Below are 22,162 nucleotides of genomic sequence, written 5' to 3' on the forward strand. Positions count from 1 at the left end.
AGTACCCACTTTTGCTCTTACCCATCGATATTTGCATGTCTTTAGCTTCTTATACTATTGTAGGGGTCTCTTATTCCTAGTTGTAAAGCACCTTGGCACCAATTAAACATGGTCATCCCAATAGCATTTCGTACCCAGCTTTGCTCTTCATTATCTTGACCATGATGAACATGGCAGTGATGTCTGTGCCAAAAATTTTGAGGTAGGCATTTTGAAGGAATCACTAGCCTTCGATCTTCCATTTGAATTTAAATGGTATCAAGATCACTCTCTATAACTTTAGCCTTTTTTAAACCTTATTCAAGATGATGTCGATGCCCATCATCATGTGATTTTAGACCTTGACACTGATCATGGATATCTCTTTGTCTCGGATCGGCATTTGTCACTCACTTTGATGGCATGGCTATAGGTGTGGTTGTGGGTCATTGGTTCATGAATAGACCTTGAAAGAATTTTGTACAGTGGGGAGAACGTTTCATTAGCCGTCCAATCAAAATTGTTGTATTCAACTTGTTAAACTTATTTCTGAATGAGTTGATTTTTATTTGCTTCACTGGTCATTTAGCACCTTCATCTTCATTTCAAGATTTATTGCCGTGAGTCAATATTTTGTTCATTTTTATCCCTTGATTGCTCCTTCTCTAGTTGTTAACTCAATGGTTCTCCCACTTTGATGATTGATTCTTTTTGTTGGAGCTCGTGGATGATCTTCATTGTTCCTTCTTCTAGTAAAATTGTTGCTCTCTTGGTTTCTTTGGTTTTGTTAGGGCTGGTCCTTGTGATCTAGTGAGCACCGTCAAATCTACCTCCATTATCACCACACTTGCTTGGGTTGTGCGGTCATCTTGGTCACATGCCATTCGTAGCATGTCGAGTTGCTTCTTTTTTGGTGCCTTCTTTCCCATAGAAGAAGCATGCCCTGTTAACAATTGCTCTTTGGTCTTCCCCCTTTGGGATTCTTCTTTGTCTCTTACTCTACTTTGTGGACGTGTGCAAATTGCTTGTGCTTATTGTACCTCGTGTGGCTTGGTCAGGTTCATATGTTGTAATACCTAGCCGACCAATACTCAAATTACTTACCACTATTGATCCTTGGTGCACAAGATCTCTCCCTTTTTGAGGTTTCCCTAAATTGGCATCTCCTTCAAATTATTTCCTTTGGCCACCACCACCATTTCTTCTTCTTCTTCTTTATTGTTTGCATCTGTAATTAGTGCTTTCTTATTCTTTTGGGATTTTGTGTTTGCCTCTTGTAATGCAATCAATTCATTAAGCAATTTGTCATATGTCCTCATTGGGTAAGTAATTGTTTAAGGTGGAATCATCCCTGAACACTCAAAGATTAAGCTTTTCCAAACATTAACAGAAAACAATGAAAAGAATGTATAGTTGGATCATTGTCGAAAGACAAGTAATAATCAAAATACAGTTTCTTATCAAAGAAAAGCATTGAACATTGGAACTGTAGCAAGATACGTCGTTTACACTCAGGAACCTAGAGAATAGTGCTTAAGATCAGCCTAGAACTTGCCAAAAGGGCATGAGTAGTCTAAATACTGTCAGACAACATTTAAACAATAGTCAGACAATAGTTTGGTTGTTACATATCAAGACACCATTACCAAGAAGATCCCAAAAGGAGTTATAACTGACTATCATGGTTCTTGGTAACTGCCACACGTATATGACTGTTGACATTCATGATTACTAGGACTTATGCCTAAGCTATGGTGCCTAAATACCTCTCAACAATAATCTCCATTTGTGTAGCTTTTCTCCTAGAGTAAAGCCACCACTTATCAACTAAGGCCACAACACCATTTTATCTTGCACATCAATGAGTTAATTGGTCAGCACCCTCATTTGTACTGCAAAACCATACACTGTTTTTCCCTTTGTTTGATTGGCATGGTTGAGCTTCAGCAATAGATCCTCCTTGTTGCTGAATTTGTGATGTAACTATTCAAGAATATAGCTTTCGACTCTCACCATGTGGCAAAGTGTCCATCAGAGTGTTGGTCATACCATTCGATTGTTTTATTGGCAAACGTGGTTGGAAAGCACATAAAGTAATCTTTGTCATCGTGAATGACTTGCATGATTGTAGCCATTCTCAAGAAGTTCTAAACATGAGATTGAGGCTTCCCTTCCTCATTCCCTTTGAAATTCTAAAACTTTATTTGAATCTTCGGTCCTCTTCTCCATTAGCTCCTCAGTGTGGCTTCTTTTTTACCTCAAAATGTTTGTTGTCTCTAAATTATCTTTCTCTATCATCTCTAACACTTTGGTCAGCTCGGTCACTTTTGTCTCTATCCATTTCTCCTTGCTCTTCTTGATTCAATCTTCTTCCTTGTGATGGTGATGAGAATCTACTCCCTTGTTCTACCAAAACTCACCCAAATTCACTGGAGTGGGTTTTGTCCACTCTCTTTTCACTACCTTCTTCCTCTCCTCATTTGGCATCAAAGCTGGTGGACTCATTAGCTTGCTCACTTCCTGCAATCAAGGATTTCTCATTTGGCATCAAAGCTAGTGGACTCATTAGCCTACTCACTTCTTGAAATCAAGGATTTCTCTTCTTCACTAATTGTCTCAAGCCTTCTTGTTTTGGCATTCAACCCAATGATATTGTTGGTATCTGAGTTGATATATTATTAGATTGCATCCTTTAGCTATTTCATTCATAGAAAGGTTGATTTTATACTCTCCCATAGGCTTCTCTAGTGCATAAACTTTGCATTTCCCACTAGTAGGATTGCTAAGTTAATGTCAAATTGTTGTGATTGTGGCACTAGTTTGGCTTTTCATGCCATGGCCCTTTATTCATATAAGTATGTCAGACAATTCCCTTTTCCAAATAGCTAGAAGAGCAGAGTGAATGCAAATCTAATAAATCTATGAACAACATGGGGCAAGGACAAATGAACAATGCAGAGGGATGCAAATTTTGAAAGAGAGATAGAAGGAAAGAGTACTAACATTTGTACTCAAAGAAGTCTCTCTATTACTTGCCTAAATTGTCTTGAATAGAAATAGCTCTTGGGATGCACTCCACACACACAAGTATGCCTATGTTGCAAGAATGACAAACTAGCTTCTAAGACTCTAGCACCTTATATACTAGACTCCTACTATCGAATATTCATGGTGTGGACTATGCACCGCATTTACAAAAAACATTTACAATGGTTTCCACCTCCCGTGTCATAAGGGAAGGTACCATAACTATCTACCTGAGCTGATACACTCTCGACAATAGACTTTGCTCAAATGGATCCTTCATGATAGACTTTGAAGGCATCCTTGGTCCAATCATGTGACGCATCAACAACTAACATGGGTTAATGCGAGAACTCTCTTCTTGTCATTTATGCCCATCATGAACCTCTCTCCAGGTAGTGTCACGCCCTTTTTCATGTAGCAAGTGTAGGACTTAGCTTCTTCACTCGTTGCCTGATGAACATGGGCATGGTTGTCGAAATCAATGTGAGAGTGTAGAAGGATTAAACAAACAAAGGAATTGCATTAACTATCACCTTCACAAATGGAAGGCTAGATTGATCCACACAATACAAGGGGGAAAAAAAGGGATGAGCACTTATTAAGTTGGAAACCAAGTCCTCAATATCTGCATCCACCAATTATATAGAAGTAGATTCACTTCCTCTAATCATCCTGATGTACAAATCTTAACACTTCTCTTAATATAAAAGAGGAAGAGTATTACAATATAAGAGGTAAAGTATTGCACTATCATCAAGTGATATAAAATGGGAGAAAAGGATTGTACAAGTTTTGGATATAATCAAAGACACGGTGTTAGCTTGACACAACTCACTACATAAAGAGAATAGTGTGTTGATTAATGAATCTATGGATGTAATGCATCCAAAAACATGAATGTCTCTACCTATCACATATTACATAAATTCATATATAACTTTATGAAAATAGGAAGGCCTTACCAATGCCATTTATCATGACAGATGGTGTCTATTCCTTTATAGGAGAGATATCATGTGCATGAGAAAAAATATATAATTGGAGTCAAAACATTTGTCACTATGACTTGTTCGAATCCCATAGATATTTTGCTATCGAGATGTCAAAACATGGACTATAAAGCAAGATGAAAGCGTGATGTAAATTGCACTCTCTAAATTGAGTTTTCTCCCATGATTATATGGCAACAATGAACAATTGATAAGCAAGAGATAAATAAATATTTGCCATACATGAATCTACTTGCCAATTAAAACACCTTTGGCCATTGGAATCCAAGATAGAAAAGAAATGAGTACTTAACAACGTAACAATCACAAAAAAATAAATTCGTAAAGAACTTTTAATACTGGACTTCTTGAGCTCAAGAGTAACTTAAAAAACACAACCAATGTGTGTCCAAATCAACTCCCCTTGAAGTGGTAAACCAAAGAAAAATGGCAAAAGAAAACAAAGCAACACTAAAATTGACTTGCTAAAAGTAAAGTCAACTCTAAGGTCGATCAACCCTAACACTTATAAGGCCTCAGCAAAAAAAACACGTCATATGTCACAAAGCTTTCTCAAAAAATCTTAGCAAATAGAACCTTGCAAAGGAAAAAAAAGCAAGAAACTCGTCGAGGAAGCGTTGCACGATGAAATTAGTGAGTATAATAACTGGCACCCACAACCATATATTAATAGAGAAGTACAATAGAAAGCTAGATCATTCTAGAAAACCTTCTGATACACATCCTTTCATTGCAAAATGCTCAACTTCTGAGTGATTGTGATGAATATTTTGAAGAGACAAGCCTTCTATAAAAAAAATTCAATAATTCTTCTGGCAATAATAAAAAATGCAAATACTACCAATTGTAGGAAAGCAACGAAATATGGAGGTATCTCAAGGGTCTTCCCTTGGGTGAATTGGTGACAGAGGAAATCTAGATCATATAATGGTTTGAACAACTCTAATTAAAGAATTTTGGGCAATTGCTAAAATAGGGACTCTTGAGAAAAAGAACCCATAATGAATAACCAAAACAATCCTTCTGGCAACAAAACTTTGTAGGATATAAAGGCATTTACTGGGAATTTGAGCTATTGCTAACATTTGGGGCTTACTATTCTTGGCCACAATTGAAAGAGAGAACAAAAAGCGCTTGAGAAAGTGGCAAAATATGAAAGAGTTCACACAGCAGCACATCCTTCCAAAGAGAGGATGTAGTGGTCACATAGCTATTAAAAAGATTTTCCTAGCAAAATTAGTTGCAAAAACTTCAGCAATGACAAAGTATATTGGCAGATGAAAACCTTGATACCAGGTTTTTGAGAGGTGCATAAAGATTAGCAAAGGTAGGTGCTTTCCTAGCATTACCTTTCATTGTTCTTAAAGAAAGAAGAAAAGATATGCAAGAATATGCTTTGCAGGGATCTTCTTCGTCTACAAAAGACACACCTCACAAAATTTATCAAGCATAAATTTGTATGTAGATGGCAAGCATAACAATTCAAGGAATGTCCTCTTGGATTTCCTAATAGTGTGGTGGTCTCCATGGGAGACTTTGTTGAAAATTACTCGTTCAAGGAGAAAAATCAAATTCCGTCTATGCACTGCATCTCACTAGCATTCAAACCAAGTGACCATTTTTGTTCACATAACATATTGTGGCATGCGGTCAAATGATGTGAAGAAGACCATTTTTGTTCACATAACATACTGCCGCATGCGGTCAAATTATAACATATTTTGCATCTTATGAAATTGAGGAGATCCGCAGAGAGAGAGAGAGAGAGAGAGAGAGAGAGAGAGAGAGAGAGAGAGAGAGAGAGAGTGTTTATAAAGCTATAATTCTAACCAACCTACAAATCTTAAACAAAGAAAAATAAGTGAAAACACACACTCTGCAATTCTCAACTCTTCGTTAAAGCTCTCCGTAAGAGGAACATAACCATGGGTAAGGTGATAAAATGAAACTAAAAGCAGAGGAGCACCCACCTTTGAGAAGGCAATTGTCGAATCTTAGCAAGGCCCACAAAAGAAGAATTTTACAACAGGCTTTGCTCGGAATGTGTGATGAAGTGATGTGCTTCGGCGGGGTGATTGCGGATGATCAGGTAGGGGGTGAGTGGAAGGTTGATTGGAATGACCATAATGTCATCATAATCCATGCTTTGAAACGGCCAATGGGGTTAGGTTGAAGCACAAAGGTAAGCACAAGGTTGGTTTGTGTGAAGTATAGTAAGCTTGAGAAACCCTATTAGTCTTTTGAGGCTTGAATATTGGCCTTCTCTCTGTGTTAACTTCTTTTGGGTGTGTGGGCATTTGGGCAGGTTGGAGGTTGGCCTTGCAGGTAAGCAAGCTCACCCTCCTCATTCCACATTCAATTTCTGTGTTGGGTTCTTCCCAATCTCCTTGTTTACTTTTCTTCCATCCTTTTTGCGTTTTGGGTCCTTCCCATTCTTGTTGATCTGCAGAGTTTCCTCGTTCAGCTTCCTGGTTGCTCACTCCCTTTCAGGATGAAGCACAACAATGTCGTGCCCAATGGGCACTTCAAAAAGGACTGGCAGTCCTACGTCCGCACCTGGTTCAACCAGCCTGCCCGCAAGAAGCGCAGACGCCTTGGTGAGTCCCTGTTGTTGGATCTTGTTTGAAAAGCTCAGTCTCTTCGCCTCTTCATTTTTCTGAAAGATTTGTTCTTGTAGCGCGACAGAAGAAGGCTGTTCGTATCTTCCCTCGTCCTACCAGTGGTCCTCTTCGACCTGTCGTTCATTCGCAGACTCTGAAGTATAACATGAAAGTCAGAGCTGGTCGGGGGTTTACTCTTGAGGAGCTTAAGGTCAGTTTTGTCGGGAAAACATACATCAAGTTATCATATGTTTTGAGAGTCCAGCATGGCAGATGTAGCAAGCTTTGCTAGTGAAAAGTAAGTTTGTGTTTTTTCGGGGGGGTTTTGAAGTTTGTGGATATTATCTAAAGAGAGCTCCCTCTCTACGAGAGCTTCATCTTTGTACGCTGTTCCGGGTCTTGTATTCACGATGGAACGAATGTCAAGTTAAGAGCATAGTAGTGAATTCGTAGACGGTGCAGCGGAGATGTGCAACTCCGGTCAATTTCAACTATCTACACCCGAAATATATTCCTTTGTTACGTAGTTAATCAACTAAAGAAATGCGCGCCTTGTCCTCTTGCTTTATTGCATCTGCTTAATCGAGTATTGTGAGGCATGAAATTTGTTCATAGTGTTAAGGGCGTTGTAAAGTGATTATACTAGTCGTAGGGGCGTTATGAATTAGCATGCTGAATGTTCTCAAGACTATTCAGGATGATATTCAAGGACTGTTTTTAGTCTCTCTCTAGTGAGATTTGTTTCGTTAATAAGTGAGGCTTGGGATCATATTCGTTGCTTAGCACATTTAATGGAAGCTTTGTCTTATATATTTTTCTTTCCCTTCTAGTCTTATGAATGTATATATTATCTTCCATAAATGTGTATGTTTTTTGGAAGTATGGTTAAAGTGAGGTCTTTCCTGGAAGTGTCTTGCATTTGTGATGGTTGTATTTGATGATTATCCACCACCTGCAAGGAAACTTTTGTCTAGGAGAATTAACGTTGCCATCCCATGAGGTAAATCAAGTTGACTTGAGTCCCTCCTATTGTTTGGTTGGAGTGGTTTCTTGAGAGAGGTTCAAACATTTCTCCTTAGGGTCCGTGTAGTTTTGTTGGACAATGAAGGAATGGCTCGGTTCATTGTCTCATTGCCCATGCACTGTGTTTGTTCTCTCAACCACCTCTTCCATTTCATCATAAACGATTGGGGGACCTAGTGCCAATTGCTGCTCCTTGCATCTAAGTAAACCTGGATGCAAATTTTGGCACATCATCATCCAACCTCGAAGCATACATGATCTTGTCCTCTTGTAAGGGGTGCACCTTAAGAGCTCCACCTAAACAAGGCCTCCCATGACCTTGTTGGGCATCAGTGGTTCATAAGGATCTCTTGTAATAAGAGTAGTTTCCAAATCTTTTCCCTTGATGTAACGCCTATGATCATGAGCTTGCCTAGTAACATATTTAGGATTTTTTGGCCAATCTTCCTTTTACTTGTGAGATAATATCACACTTTGTCAAGCCACCCTTGGCTTGACTTACTTGGTACTATAAGTTTTGAGCCAACGTCCTTAGTTGTCATGTGCATCCTATATCTACGCAAACATGTGGGAAGGTACTTGCCAAGACGTGGCCTTGAGGCCTTTGGTTGCATGGAAAAGCTTAGTGGAATTCCATTAGAGTAACATGTGGCAAATGCATATCAAGATTGCACGCTATTGTGTTGAGTTATCGATCCCAGCATGGAATACATGATCTTGGCAATTTTGCCCTTGAGAGATCCATTGAAAGCTCAAGGGCATCCCCCAAGAAGCTCTTTGTGGCTATCTTAGGGTTTCTTTCACTATGAGGTATACATATAGGGAAAGGTCACAATTGAAGAAGGAACAATTTTGGAGGTGGTTTAGAAAATTGTGATCATTGTGGGCTATTTTCTTTTCTCCTTTCTTGGGAAGAGACAAATATTATAGTTTGACATTATTCTTGCATCAAAAAATTGTGTGAAGGGCAAGTTGAGAGTTTGTCTCGAAATGCATAAAGAAGCATGAAGTGACTTGTACTTTTTCCTTGGTGGAACCTTTAAGGCCTCTAGAATTGGATATCTATCAAGTGAACTTCGCTCTCCTTGTCATGTTTGGCATGACCATTGCGAGAAAGTGTTGTTTCCTTTTTGGTCTACTCCATCATGGGAGTAAATTCTCTATTTGAATGAGGTGGCTAAAGATGGAAAATGGTCACCTTTCACTTCAAGCTTTTTGTGCATCTAACCCTTTATATTTCTTAAGCCTTTGCAATTGTATCAATTTGTTAATGTAGGTTTGGTTAACTAGAAGAAGATTTTGTCTCCATATTGTGATCCCAAGGCTTGACCTGATTGTAAGGAATACTTTGCTCGATGGGCATGAAGCGCCTTGTTGCTTTGCTTGGATGTTGGGATTTGCAAGGGTGGCTCCTCCAATCTTTTAGATTGTCTAAATCTCCTATAGCAACCCAAAGGTCCTATCAAGTAACGAACTTGTAAGTTACTTTTGAAACGTGCCTCTCTATTGTGTACGTACCTATCTTTCAATCGAGAACCTTGAGCTAGCCTTTGTCATGGCTGAGTCTACCCTTCACCTCCAGAGTGCCGACATAAACTCAGTACAAAGACTTTGTATAAATGGATGCTCAAGTATGTGTGGGTGTTTGGATTTGTATGTGTGAGAGCATATGTTTATACTATGGTCTACACCCATAGTTGGGCATTGATGACATTAGTGGGGATGTCATAGTAGCTAGGCCTTGCTATGAGTGAGGCTTGCTATGAGTGAGGGAGTTTACGGTTTTCAACCTTATGAGTGACTATCTCGAGATTGAAATTGTACTATGTTGTGTTTTGAGAGGATGAGTTTGGGTATGTTCCTGGGCTCATCTAGGTACATGCTTATGCTGTTTTAGTGGACATGTAAATTTCACCTTGTGAAGTTTTCGTCCATGTTGCGGCGTGTTGGTTTTGTGATAATTCTTTCCATCTTAAGTGGTGCGTTGCCCTATCAGCTAGATTTAGATGCTAGTCTTGGAGAGACTAAAATGAAATCGTTTAGTCTTCACAAGCAGTTGTAGCTTGAATGAAGAGATTAGCCTTCTCCCTTAGTGCTAGCCTTTGTTATGGCTGAGTTTGCCCTTCACCTCTGGAGTGCCGATAAAAACTCCGAACAAAGACTCTGTATAAATGGATGCTCAAGTATGTGTGTGTGTGGATTTGTATGTGTGAGAGCATACGTTAATACTATGGTCTAGACCCATTGTTGGGTGATGAGGACGTTAGTGGGGATGCCATAGTAGCTAGTGCTTGCTATGCGTGATGGAGTTTATAATTTTCTACCTTATGAGTGGCTATCATGAGATTGAAACGGTACAATGTTGTTTTTAGAGGATGAGTTCGGGCATGTTCTTGGACTCATCTAGGTATATAATTCTACCTTGATTAAAGATAGTAAGAGCTAGGGATGGCTAGATGTACTAGTGATTGTTCCTAATTTTGATATGTGTGTTTGCAAACCTTGAGGTCGGCTCATTATGCCATTTAATTGTCGTTTTACCTTTGCTCAAGATAGCTATAGTTTGGATGGACCAATTGATATACACATATCCTTTGCTTTTGCCCATTAGTGAAGGCAAGATGAGTCTCCATGATTGAATGAGAACATTCACATTTGCGGATGTTAGTGGTAGTAAATACATGATGTTGGAGCATCAAGGAATATATGTGCATTGGAGCTTGTTGAAGCTTCTAGCAAATAATCACGCTTTGTGGTTGTTGTATGGCATGTCTATGGAAGTCATGCATGCTATGGTGGCTTAGAATGGTGTGGTCTAATTTTGATATGTGTGTTTGCAAACCTTGAGGTCGGCTCATTATGCCATTTAATTGTCGTTTTACCTTTGCTCAAGATAGCAATAGTTTGGATGGACCAATTGATATACACATATCCTTTGCGTTTGCCCATTAGTGAAGGCAAGATGAGTCTCCATGATTGAATGAGAACATTCACATTTGCGGATGTTAGTGGTAGTAAATACATGATGTTAGGAATATATGTGCACTGGAGCTTGTTGAAGCTTCTAGCAAATAATCACGTTTTGTGGTTGTTGTATGGCATGTCTATGGAAGTCATGCATGCTATGGTGGCTTAGAATGGTGTGGTCTTGTTGGGGGTTGAGGAGGTTCAAACTTAAAGACTATATGGGTGGAGTGGAGTATGGATTTTAGGGGAGCTTTGGAAGTGTCATTGCACACGTCTCCAACTTATTGGCTCACCTTGCCCTTCCCCCAAGGATTTAACTCTGCGAAATTAGGCATTAGAAAACATGGAGTGTTGTATGAGAGTAGGCTCTTGCTTTTGGATTATGTTATCAAAAAGGTGATTGGGAGGGTTGTGGGTTGTGTCTTTGCAATTCTAGAGGAGATATGGACTTGTTTGAGGAGCAATAGTATTGCTGAACACACACGCACGCACGCACACACACATATATATAACAATAACTAAAACCCATTCTTTATGACTGCAAGAGGGGTTTACATATAGGACAATACTAGTAAATCAGGTCCATGTAGCCAGGATGCAGAGAAAACCATGGTATCTCTGTTTAGTGCCAAACACTCAGCCTATGGAAGAGGCTGAAATCAAAGTTCTCATACTTTCTTCATGCTTCTTCCATCAAGACATTGTCAGGGTCACTGCCCATGTAGGGTCACTGCTCATGTTAGAAAGAGTTACAAATCCGATCCCACGAGTGAATACATATAAAAATACTGAAAATCCTCTAGATTTCTCAATAGAAACTGATCCACAGCCTCAATCTCAGCTCAGCAATGAAAACAACAATCAAGAAGAGCAAAATGGTGTCAAAGTCCAAGATTATCAATCCTACAATTATCAAAGGTGCTTTAGTGTGAAATTATCAATTCAAAAAGAGAAGTGTTACGAAGATGAAATACGTCAATGAGAAATAGAACTTTCTCAAATCGCAATATCAAACGATGCTTGAATGTGACCACAACATGGCCTTAGATTAAGTTGCATTGATTTGGGGCTTGCATCTTGCAATCTCAATTTGCTTTGTGCTAATTTGTGAATTTGTTGGCTCTAGACATGTGCAGATGCTTGGCCAATTGATAGATTTTCATTTTCTGCTTCTAGGTGCCAAGAAACAAAAACGAAATGTGAAAGACAAAACTAAGCAAAGAAACCTCGAAAGAGTGGAATTTTCAAAATTGGCAACTAGATCAGCTCCCAGGTCACGTTACAATTGATTTGGAGCCGCTAAAGTAATAGCAACAGGCTGAAAAACCAATGGCAATCTGCCCTAGAGATGTCTGGTGAATGAAACAAGTCCTGGCGCTCAGCAAGAGGCAATAATTTAATTTCAAATTTTTGGTCCAGGTTTCAACAGCTTGAAAAACGTAGGAGCAGCCAAGATCTCAACAACAAGCATGCAAGAATGAAGTAGCAAAAGCAATTCAGACTTGATCAAGTAAGAGGTCATCAAGTCATAAGGAGGTGGACAACACTATGGGTCGTGAAATAGCTCCATATATCGGTGTTTGCCCCGCCACCCTGATGTGAGTGGCGGTACACGTAGGAAGTGTGCTAGTATCATGTTAAGATGATAAAGTATGATGGTGCTAGCCTTCGTCATGGCTGAGTTTGCCCTTCACCTTCGGAGTGTTTTTGCCACCACTCTTACCTTTGGCATGCCATCTCCGTGAGTATTGACACAACATTCAGGGGTTGTCCAAGACTATGCCAAGCATCCACGTAGGGTCGAACAATGTATCGGACCTTGACATCCTTGAAACCTGAATTCCATGGTGCGTGGTCCCCATGTAGACAATGAAACCAGCAGGAAGAACAACTAATGCACGATCAAGTAAGGATGCTGCTGGAGCGAGCTGTGCGATTTCAGTCTGGGTAAAAGCTTGAGATGTCGATGAAGTCATGCTCAAGAGTGATACACCTGAAACCAATCACTCAAGAAGGTTAAGGCCAACGATGTGACCTAACATTGCCTGGTCCTGAAGCTCTTGATTCAGTTTAGCTCAGCTATAGAAGCGGTGAGCAGAGTGGAGAGGCTGAGTTGGGGGGGGCGGGGGGCGAGGGACTGAGCTGAAGGGGAGGGGAACTGAGCTATGCAAGGGGATAGGGCCTCTGGGAGCAGGTATTGTCTTATGATTTTATTCACAATCTACTCTAGAGTGGAAGATTTTTCTTTTGAACTATTTGCGGAAGTTGTCAAGAATCTTTTTTGCGGAAGTTGTCAAGAATCTTTTCATGTGCATATCCCCGTTTATACAATTTCAGGCTGCTGGGATTTCAAAAAAGTTTGCTCCGACAATTGGAATCGCAGTCGATCATCGCAGAAAGAACCGATGCCTTGAAAGCTTGCAAGTAAATGTGCAGAGGCTTAACACGTACAAAGCCAAACTTATAGTGTTTCCTCGGCGATCCCGCAAAACTAAGGTAAGTTTTAAATCATCTAGAGCTAATGTAAAATGGGTGGTCTCTCTCTCTCTCTCTCTCTCTCTCTATCTCTCTCTCTCTCTCTCTCTCTCTCTCTCTCTCTTTCTTTCGCTTTTCTTTTTTTAATTTGCTGCTTATTTCTTCCTTTTAGCTTTCAAGTTTTTGGTAAAGTTTGGTTGCGATTTCAAAGCTTAGTAAGCACTGGGTTTTGCTTGCTAAGTTCTTTTTCTTCTTTTTTATTTTTCTCATTTACTTTTTAAAAAAAAGTTTCCTTTGTTCTTTTGCTTGTTCTATAAATTTTATGTTTGTAAGATTGGATATATTCTAGTCTTATGAAGGTATATATATGTATGTCATTTTTTGTCGAATGATTGCAGGCTGGTGATGCTAGTCAGGAAGAGTTAGCAAATGCCATGCAAGTACAAGGTACAGTCATCCCTATCTTGAGAGAAAAACCAGCAGTGGAGCTTGTGGCCGTAACAGATGACATGAAGGCCAACAAAGGTTACGCTAAACTAAGGTTGGAGAGAATGAATGAGCGCATGGTAGGCATTCGGAAAAAGCGGGCAGCTGAGGCTGACAAAGATGAGAAGAAATAGAGGAATTGGGCAGTTGCATGGCTGTGCTGAGGATTTTTGTACCTTCAGATGTTATTAAAAAGCTTTGGAACAATTCGGATTGAGTTTCTAAGCTAGCTGTTTTCAGGCAATGCCAAATTCTTAATCATTTCACCGCAGAGGCTCTTTGTAATTGCTTTTTAATTTGTATTTGAAGGTAAACATGGCAACAAATGCTCATTTGATTGCAATCTTCTACTTGCTGTTCCTTTTCCTGTTTTTGTGCTTCTTGCAAGGGACAAATTCTGAGTTTCCTCATGAGGGGAACACTACGTGAGCAGGAATGGTAAGGTTAGAATTGAGCTTACTGGTTGGAAGATATTTTCTTTGCTTTTATTATGTGATGAATCTCAGAGCTTGTAAATTTTAGTAGTAATGGAAACAGCAAAGCTTGGAAGATAGAGTGTTTTGTGCTTGGGACCAGTAGTTATAGAATATTGCATGTAAAGAAGTAGAGGAATGGCTTCCAAGTGTTGCTCAAATCGCGGATGCAGTACATGCCTGCAACCCAAGATGAATCTGTTCCCAGATGGCTAGATTCCGAATTTTCCCGTCCAGGCTTCATACATGTTAAATTTTAATGGAAATGCATGCAAACCATGCTCTAGAGTGAATGTCCACTGCAATGGTGGAATGTTTTATTGCTTACATTCTGGTCATGAAACTACTTGTAGTTCCCTTTTATTGAAGTGAAAGTTTCAGGACTGAAGGTTTGGCCTAGTTGGAAGTTTGTTGGTCTTCCAAGCCTTGGGTTTTAAGACCTAGGGCTACATGTATACTTTGTGGGGTCCCATTCTTGAGAAAGTAATAGGCACTTTTCCCATTTGATAAGAAGGTAGGGGATGCTTTAGCTATTCTTTAAATGTGTCTTATGTACCTATTAGATTTGATGACCCTTACAAACTTAGAGGGGAGGATGATGGGAAATGGTGATGCCAACATTTTACAAAAGAGTCACAAACTTGCTTGGTGGTAAGTGCATTGGTCTCCTAGGACAAGCCTTGGGGGTAAGACCTAGGGCTGCCGCTTATCAAGGAGGAACATGGTACTAAAAAGGAGCATCTATACTTGTGGGGTTCTATTCTTGAGAAAGTAATAGGCACTTTTCCTATCCATAAGAAGTAGGAGCTGCTTTATCTTTGATTTCTATATGCATCTTGTATACCTCTTTGTCTTTACGGTCTTGTTCATGGAAAACTTTACATGCTAACTTGTCATATCTTGTCTTGAGAGGGAAAGATGATTGGGAGATGGTCATGCAAACAAAGAGAAGCTCTCATACGATTGACCAATTTGTCTCCTCTATTGTAGTTGAATGGTCTTTTCTATAAACATTGTAATGACTTTGAGGATGATGGGAGGGGGTTATGCACAGGCATCCAAGATTTGTTGCTCATCGATGGGTCTTTAGAAACCCAATATAGTGGCGTACGCATTGGCATCGATGACGACATAAATGTTGGTTGCTAAGTATGTGTCTACCTTTTGTTTTTCCAAAAATGTTGTTAGCTCATTTTTCTTCTTTTTTGTGTTATCTTTTTGTTGTCAATATAAAGAATTTGGACTTGACAACAACAAATTCTGAATTTGTATGATTGGATATATTCTAGTCTTTCAAAGGTATATTTTTCTATCACCTTAGTGGACAAGTAGATTTGTTGAATTTTCGTTCAAGTGGTGATTAGTTATTCAACTATATCGAAATATCTAAGCGAGACATGTTATGATGAATTGCCTTTTGGAAATCGATAGGGTGATCTCGTTGGATTTCATCTGGTACTCTTGATGTACCATTGTAGTACTCTTGATGTACCATTGTAGTAGTAAGGGAGGAGTAACCTTGGGACGATTTAATTTACTCGGGTCTAACAAGAATGTTAGAAGACACATGTTTAGAGAGGCTTGACTTTTTAGCTAGCACTCATTATACAATAATAAGATAAGAATTACTATTAAACTAAGACTCCTTAGAAACAACTATCTTAAAACTTTGTTTCTATTAGTCCTATTCATACCACATGTAATTTTCATGCTATCTATAACATACGGTAATATGTTTTATGTAGGGCAATCCTATTGTATGGCTTTTGTTCGTTTTCAAGAACATGTTAGGGAAGCTAGAAAAGTGGTTGAGAATTCGAAACCCTTATTTATGGCAACGGTCTTTTCGTTACTTTCTTATAGAGGGCCATGGAAAATCAAATTGTTGTAAGAGTAAAAGAACATCTAAAAAGATCCCGATGATGTGGAGGACTCATAGAAAGCCCTTTAATAATCCCCCTTTACCAACATAGTGATATACATACACCCTTATATGGAAACCAAAAGTTACATTGTGGGATTGTCCTCCCTCTCTTGCAATTTCACATGTTGATTTGTGATTTGCCTCCCACGTTGCCTCTTCGTCCAATATTGGTTCTCTAAACTTTGTTCCAAGAGTGTTTGCTTCTTACGACTATAAGATTTGTTGGCTTAGGAGATAGGTACCTAAGCAATTGTGTGAGCTTATAACGTATACTGCTTAATTAGTTCATTAGCAAGCTCTTTGCATGCAATCTAGATGCAATGACTGCACTGGTTGAGTTGGGTTGTGACACAGTGTGTTCACAACTCTATGTAGCTTTCTACTAGTGAAGTAAATTTTCTACATCGGTGCTATTGTTATGCATTCATTTCTAAACTTCATTTTTGGAATATTATAATTTATAATGTGCAATGTTGTTTATATTTGAGCTCTCACAACGTGGTGTGTTCCTTCTACATGCCTATCTAGAAAAAATGTAGAGCATTAGATCGTTTCATTTTAGAGCATGGTTGCTTCCATTTCTCATTAGGCAAGGGTTTCCCATGGTAGAGCTCCTAGAATAAACTTTGAACAATGAGGTTCGTAACTTTAACTTTTTGTTTGTTGCTTTCCAAAATATGTGCTTATAATCGATGCCTTCACATCTCTTGCTTTCTTCCTCTTGTTTTATGTTATATTTTGTTTCCCAAGCGATTAATGCATAATTCTAGAAGAATAATGGAACATAAAATTATCCTAAGGTAAAATTACATTGAGAACTCCCACTTGGACTATGCTCGTGGGATTGAGAATATTCAGAGCTTATAATAAAACACATACATTGTTCGAAGTCCATGCCATATTCCTTCTCAACAAGTGCAATATTAACAATCATAGATACTATTTCCTTGGTGAACATTGTTCGAAGTCCATGCCATATTCCTTCTCAACAAGTGCAATATTAACAATCATAGATACTATTTCCTTGGTGACTCATGCATGCATGCAGCATTGGGAGTCTGTAATAGAAATTCACAAGCTCTCTTCCTTGGTACACATCTCAACTTGTAGAGATGATACTTTCTCCCTAAGCGTATTATTGAAAGGAGATAACTAGGAAGCCTTGCTATATCGAGCACGTGGAATTGACATAAAGGAACACTCAATATATTATGTGGGTCAAGCAAAACAATTCTTCAATTCTCAAACCTCCTATTACATGTAGACTTTGGATAACCCTAGCTTATCTCCTTTGTGTTAACAAAATGTAGACCTTCATAGGTTTGCATTTTGTTCTAGTCCGCATCTTGCACAATGAAGGGATCCAAGGGGAGAATTTGCATCCCATCTTGGGTAACTCTTGATTGTTGTGTTCATAACCATTCAAGCTATTTCTAAACTATGTACCTACACCTATAGACGCGTTAGTAGCCACGTGTATAGATGCACTGCGACAAATCCCATAGATATTTTGCTATCGAGATGTCAAAACATGGAAGAGTCTATAAAGCAAGATGGAAACGTGATGTAAATTGCACTCTCTAAATTGAGTTTTCTCCCATGATTATATGGCAACAATGAAATATTGATTATCAAGAGATAAATAAATATTGGCCATACATAAATTCACTCGCCAATTAAAACACCTTTGTCCATTGGATTCCAAGATAGAAAAGAAAGGAGTCCTTAACAAAGTAACAATCACAAAAAAATAAATTCATAAAGAACTTTTAATACTTGGTTTCTTGAGCTCAAGAGTAACTTAAAAAACATAACCAATGTGTGTCCAAATCAACTCCCCTTGAAGTGGTAAACCAAAGAAAAATGGCAAAAGAATACACAAGCAACACTAAAGTTGACATGCTAAAAGTAAAGTCAACTCTAAGGTCGATCGACCCTAAAACTTATATGGCCTCAGTAAAAAAACACGCCATATGTCACAACACTTTCTCAGAAAATCTTAGCAACAAATAGAACCTTACAAAGGAAAAAAATGCAAGAAAGCCTTCGAGGAAGCGTTGCACGATAATACAGAAGTACAACAAAAAGCTAGAACATTCTTGAAAACCTTATGATACACATCCTTTCATGGCTGATGCTCAACTTCTGAGTGATTGTGATGAATAGTTTGAAGAGACAAGCCTTCTAAAAAAATCAGCAATCCTTCTGGAAATAATTAAAAATGCAAATACTACCAATTGTACAAAAGCAAAGAAATAAGGAGGTATCTCGAGGGTCTTCCCTTGGGTGAATTGGTGACAGAGGAAATCTAGATCATATAATAATTTCAACAACTCTAATTAAAGAATTTTGGGCAATTGCTAAAATAGGGACTCTTGAGAAAAAGAACCGATAATGAATAACCAAAACAATCCTTTTGGCAACAAAACTTTGTAGGATATAAGAGCATCCATTGGGCAATTTGAGCTATTGCTAACATTTGGGGCTTACTATTCTTGGCAATTATTGAAAGAGAGAACAAAAAGCAGGTTGGGCAGGGTATGATGGATTGGCATCTCAATTTAAAGGTAGATGCCCTTTCTACAAAGCCTCTATTATAGAGAAGTCCACATGGCATAATCTCCTTCATGGATACCATATTCCCTTATCCAAGCCTCTAATATTTTAGTAATTCTCCAAAGGGCCCCTTTTTGAGTCCAAAATTTTTGTAATGCCAAATTTTTTCAACATTTTTGAGGGGGAATGTCTCTCCATGCCCCAAATATTGGTTCCCAACAAATCAAGGATGCCTAATAGTGGTCCCCCCAAATAATTGTTTTTTTTTTTGGGGGGGGGGGGTTCAAGATTGCCTAATATTTTTCCAAATAACTTTTTCTCTCTTTTATTTGTTGGGAGCCCACTATCTGGAGCAAGGAGAGACATTCCACCAAAAAAAATTTGAAAAAAAATGGCCAGATGGTCCCAGGTGTGAGCAAGCATGACTTTGGGCTAGTGAGGATTGGTTGGAGGCTGGGCCATCATCAATCAAGGTGTGAAGGCCGACTCGAACACAAAAAGCTCCGTCCGATTCATAGGGCTATAGATCACATGGAACATCTTTGGCTCTAGCCATGGCAAGGGTGAGTATGATGGGAGAGGAGCTGTCATAAAAGGGGGCACTCACACATGAACAACTAAAGGAAAATGGTAGTGCCCCATTGAAATGTGCTGTAGATGTGGTTAATTTTTGGAGAACCCACTTATCTGATGGATGCCATTCTAAGTACTCATCTCAAAGAAAGAACAAAGAAGGTGATGTGCAAATAAATCATATATGAGATTACAAACTTGTCTAAAATTCATGGTTCATGCATTAAATCATATATGAGGTTACAAGCTTGTCTAAAATTCATGGTCATGCATTTTGTTAGTGGATATTCTGTTCTTGAGACTATTGCGATCGAAATCAGGAGGCTGTCATGCTTTTGTTATTGGTGCATGCAAGGACATTAGAGGCGATGCACCACTTGAACACATTTGAATAGTTGGAAGTACCACACTCTTGTCCCTTTGCAAAATAGGAAGGGTGGTGAAGAAGCAAAGAAATACTCATCTGATGAGAACAATGATGAGAACGCTGGTGGGCCTTTCTATGAAGGCCACTATGATTCCTTGAGTGATGTTAGCTTTCTTGGAGATAATCTTGCAATCATCGTAGAGGAGGATAATAAAGAATATTCACAAATGCAAAGTGGCCTAGGAGTGGATAGTCAAAGCTCAAAATGCTGCATGGGGAAACTATATTTTGAAAGGGTCCTATGTTCTTTAGGGATGCTACTAATATGTGATCCTCTTTTCGTAATCACGGGATGAAGGACATTATGGACTCAATCCATTATCCTCAAAGTCAAACAATCAATTGGAGTAGTCATGCGGATCATGCATTCATGAGGCTTAAGGGGCCAACTGTAGTTGTAGTTGAACTACTCGTTCCATGACAAACTATGAGACAAACTGTGACATGCGACGTGCTTGCCCTAATCACAACTTAATTTGGGTTACCCATCATATGAAGATGTACATCCCTCCCTATGTAGTTGCCCCTTGCCCCATGTTTTATACCTCTCCTTTCCTTTCCCCTACAACCCATCTCTCCCCCTCAGGCCTTACAGCCATGTCTAATGACATTGCTGGTATAGTGCCTCCAATCACACCATATTGCTAGCGTACTGCGACTCGAACCATGCTTTCAGCTATGCTTTGGTAAGGGCACTTGTAGCCATGTCTAAAAGGAGAAGGAGAAGATTAATGTAAGTCTTTGCTATGACGAATGAGGTCGAGGGGCACGCCTACCAAAGCAAAACTAAAAGAGTAGTTGAAGGCACTGTACTATCAATATGGATTAAGAATGGTGAAGTAGATTGGGCACTCTTCCCTAGATCACTGGGGCACAAATAGATTCACGTCTAGTCAGTCTATTTTGGCTTATAATAAGAACTTTTTTACTAGCTTGTAGTAAAAACTTTTTTGCTATCTTGTAATAACATCTTTGATTTTTGTAGTAAGAACTTTTTTCATATTAACATCTTGTTATTTTGTAGTAAGAACTTTTTTAGTTATCTCATTACCAGATCATTTTTATTATCTTATAATAATATATTTTTTGTTCTCTTCTTAGCATTTTGGTAACGTGTCAAACTTGTGATGTGAGTCATTGAATGTGTATTGAATATGAACTTGGACACAGACTTGAATCTTCTTTATAAGAATATTTGATCATATTTTATTAATGCCAGCCATAGGATGGGGTAAACACATCATGCACACGATCCCTTATACTTAAAGTTAAATCATCAATTAGAGCAATAATTACCATTAAGAAAACTCATCAAAGAAGAATCCCATTACCAAAATTGTCACATCAAAATTGTATTTTCTTAAATAACAATCATTGTGCTGGTTGGAGCCACTATGCTAGTATTATGCTGATTAATTTTCATTTGCATCTTATTAAATTGAGGAGATCCACAAAGAGAGAGAGAGAGAGAGAGAGAGAGAGAGAGAGAGAGAGGAAGGGACGGAGGGAGAAGGAGGGAGGGAGGGAGGGAGGGGAGGAGGGGGAGCGGGGGAGCAGGAGAGAGAGAGAGAGAGAGAGAGAGAGAGAGAGAGAGAGAGAGAGAGGGGGGGTGGGGGGGAGGGAGAGGCAATATTCTTTTGACCATTCTTGAATGCATAGGTTTTCATTGTACTATTTACAATGGCCAGCATGGTGGACGAAATAACAATCACCATGTTGGTTGTAGCCATGCGCTGGTTGTGCTAGGTGCTAATTGCTGCCACTATGTTGGTTTTGAGCACTTTAGTACAAATAATGAAGAAAATGTGAAAGCAATTCATATTAATATAGTAGCATACATTAGGTGTATATCAAACAGTAGTGCACTTACTTGTGTACTAAGATCCATATGAATACAAAATGTTTATGGGATTTGAAGATCCATTTAAGTAAACAGTTTACATGCGACTCAAGTGCAGAATAGGAAACAGATTCCTAGGTAGTCTTATGTGAACTTTATTTGCAGCCTGCACCACATTAATCTTTTCCTTGCAACGTTTACCCGCGATTCAATTGCATTACAGGTAAACAGTTTCATAGTAGCCTTATGGAAACTTTATTTGTAGCCCTCACCACATTGAGCCCTCCAAAACAAGAATGGGCTTGAATGGGGCACTTTGTTTTAGTTGCATGCAAACTGTTGGAAGTGAGCATGCCCTCAAATGTATGCACACAATTGCAATGTAGTATTGGACACCCTCTAAACCATATTAAAGGTTCTGAATTGGTTGCCTTCTTTGGTTTAAGTAGTGCATTTTCAATTGCTTCAATATTCAATGTTCTTAAAATAGTTTGGATATCCTATACACTCCAAGATAGATGCTTCAAAGGTATAATAGCATTTGCAATAGTTTAATGATCTCATTCAAGTTGCTAATTGTGCAATGTTTTGATCTCAAATCCAAGTTCAGAATGTATAGATTAAGTTTGTCAAATTCCATTGTGCAATGCATAAGTTATGAATCAAGCAAGTTACCCATACGAAATATATTCACAAAGAGAGAGAGAGAGAGAGAGAGAGAGAGTTTATAAAGCCATAGTTCTAACCAACTTACAAATCTTAAACAAAGAAAAATAAGTGAAAACACACACTAAGCAACTCT

General features: G+C 38.8%; 1 protein-coding gene across 2 annotated transcripts; it reads left to right on the forward strand.

Moving 5' to 3' along the window:
• The first annotated feature begins 6,215 nt into the window (after positions 1–6,215).
• Positions 6,216–13,910, forward strand: LOC147893250 (large ribosomal subunit protein eL13z-like). Of its 2 annotated transcripts, none has more exons than XM_087386055.1 (5): positions 6,216–6,341; positions 6,481–6,613; positions 6,694–6,827; positions 12,944–13,102; positions 13,480–13,910. In XM_087386055.1, the coding sequence occupies exons 2-5, from the start codon at positions 6,508–6,510 to the stop codon at positions 13,699–13,701; spliced, it is 621 nt and encodes a 206-aa protein (XP_087242181.1). In that variant the 5' UTR covers positions 6,216–6,341; positions 6,481–6,507; the 3' UTR covers positions 13,702–13,910. The 2 variants fall into 2 exon arrangements, with proteins under 2 accessions (XP_087242181.1, XP_087242179.1); XM_087386053.1 differs by having other exon boundaries at positions 6,507–6,613.
• Positions 13,911–22,162: the final 8,252 nt, after the last annotated feature.

Source organism: Dipteris shenzhenensis, chromosome 15 (genome assembly GCF_047967505.1).
Source record: "Dipteris shenzhenensis isolate YYH24624 ecotype China chromosome 15, Dip_SZ_1.0, whole genome shotgun sequence".
In the NCBI taxonomy this organism is placed as follows: Eukaryota; Viridiplantae; Streptophyta; class Polypodiopsida; order Gleicheniales; family Dipteridaceae; genus Dipteris; species Dipteris shenzhenensis.

Coding starts and splice junctions, on each gene's coding strand:
- LOC147893250 (XM_087386055.1), top strand. CDS start 6,508: ATGAAGCACAACAATGTCGTGCCCAATGGGCACTTCAAAAAGGACTGG. Junction 6,614..6,693: donor CAAGAAGCGCAGACGCCTTG/GTGAGTCCCTGT, acceptor TTGTTCTTGTAG/CGCGACAGAAGAAGGCTGTT. Junction 6,828..12,943: donor TTACTCTTGAGGAGCTTAAG/GTCAGTTTTGTC, acceptor ATACAATTTCAG/GCTGCTGGGATTTCAAAAAA.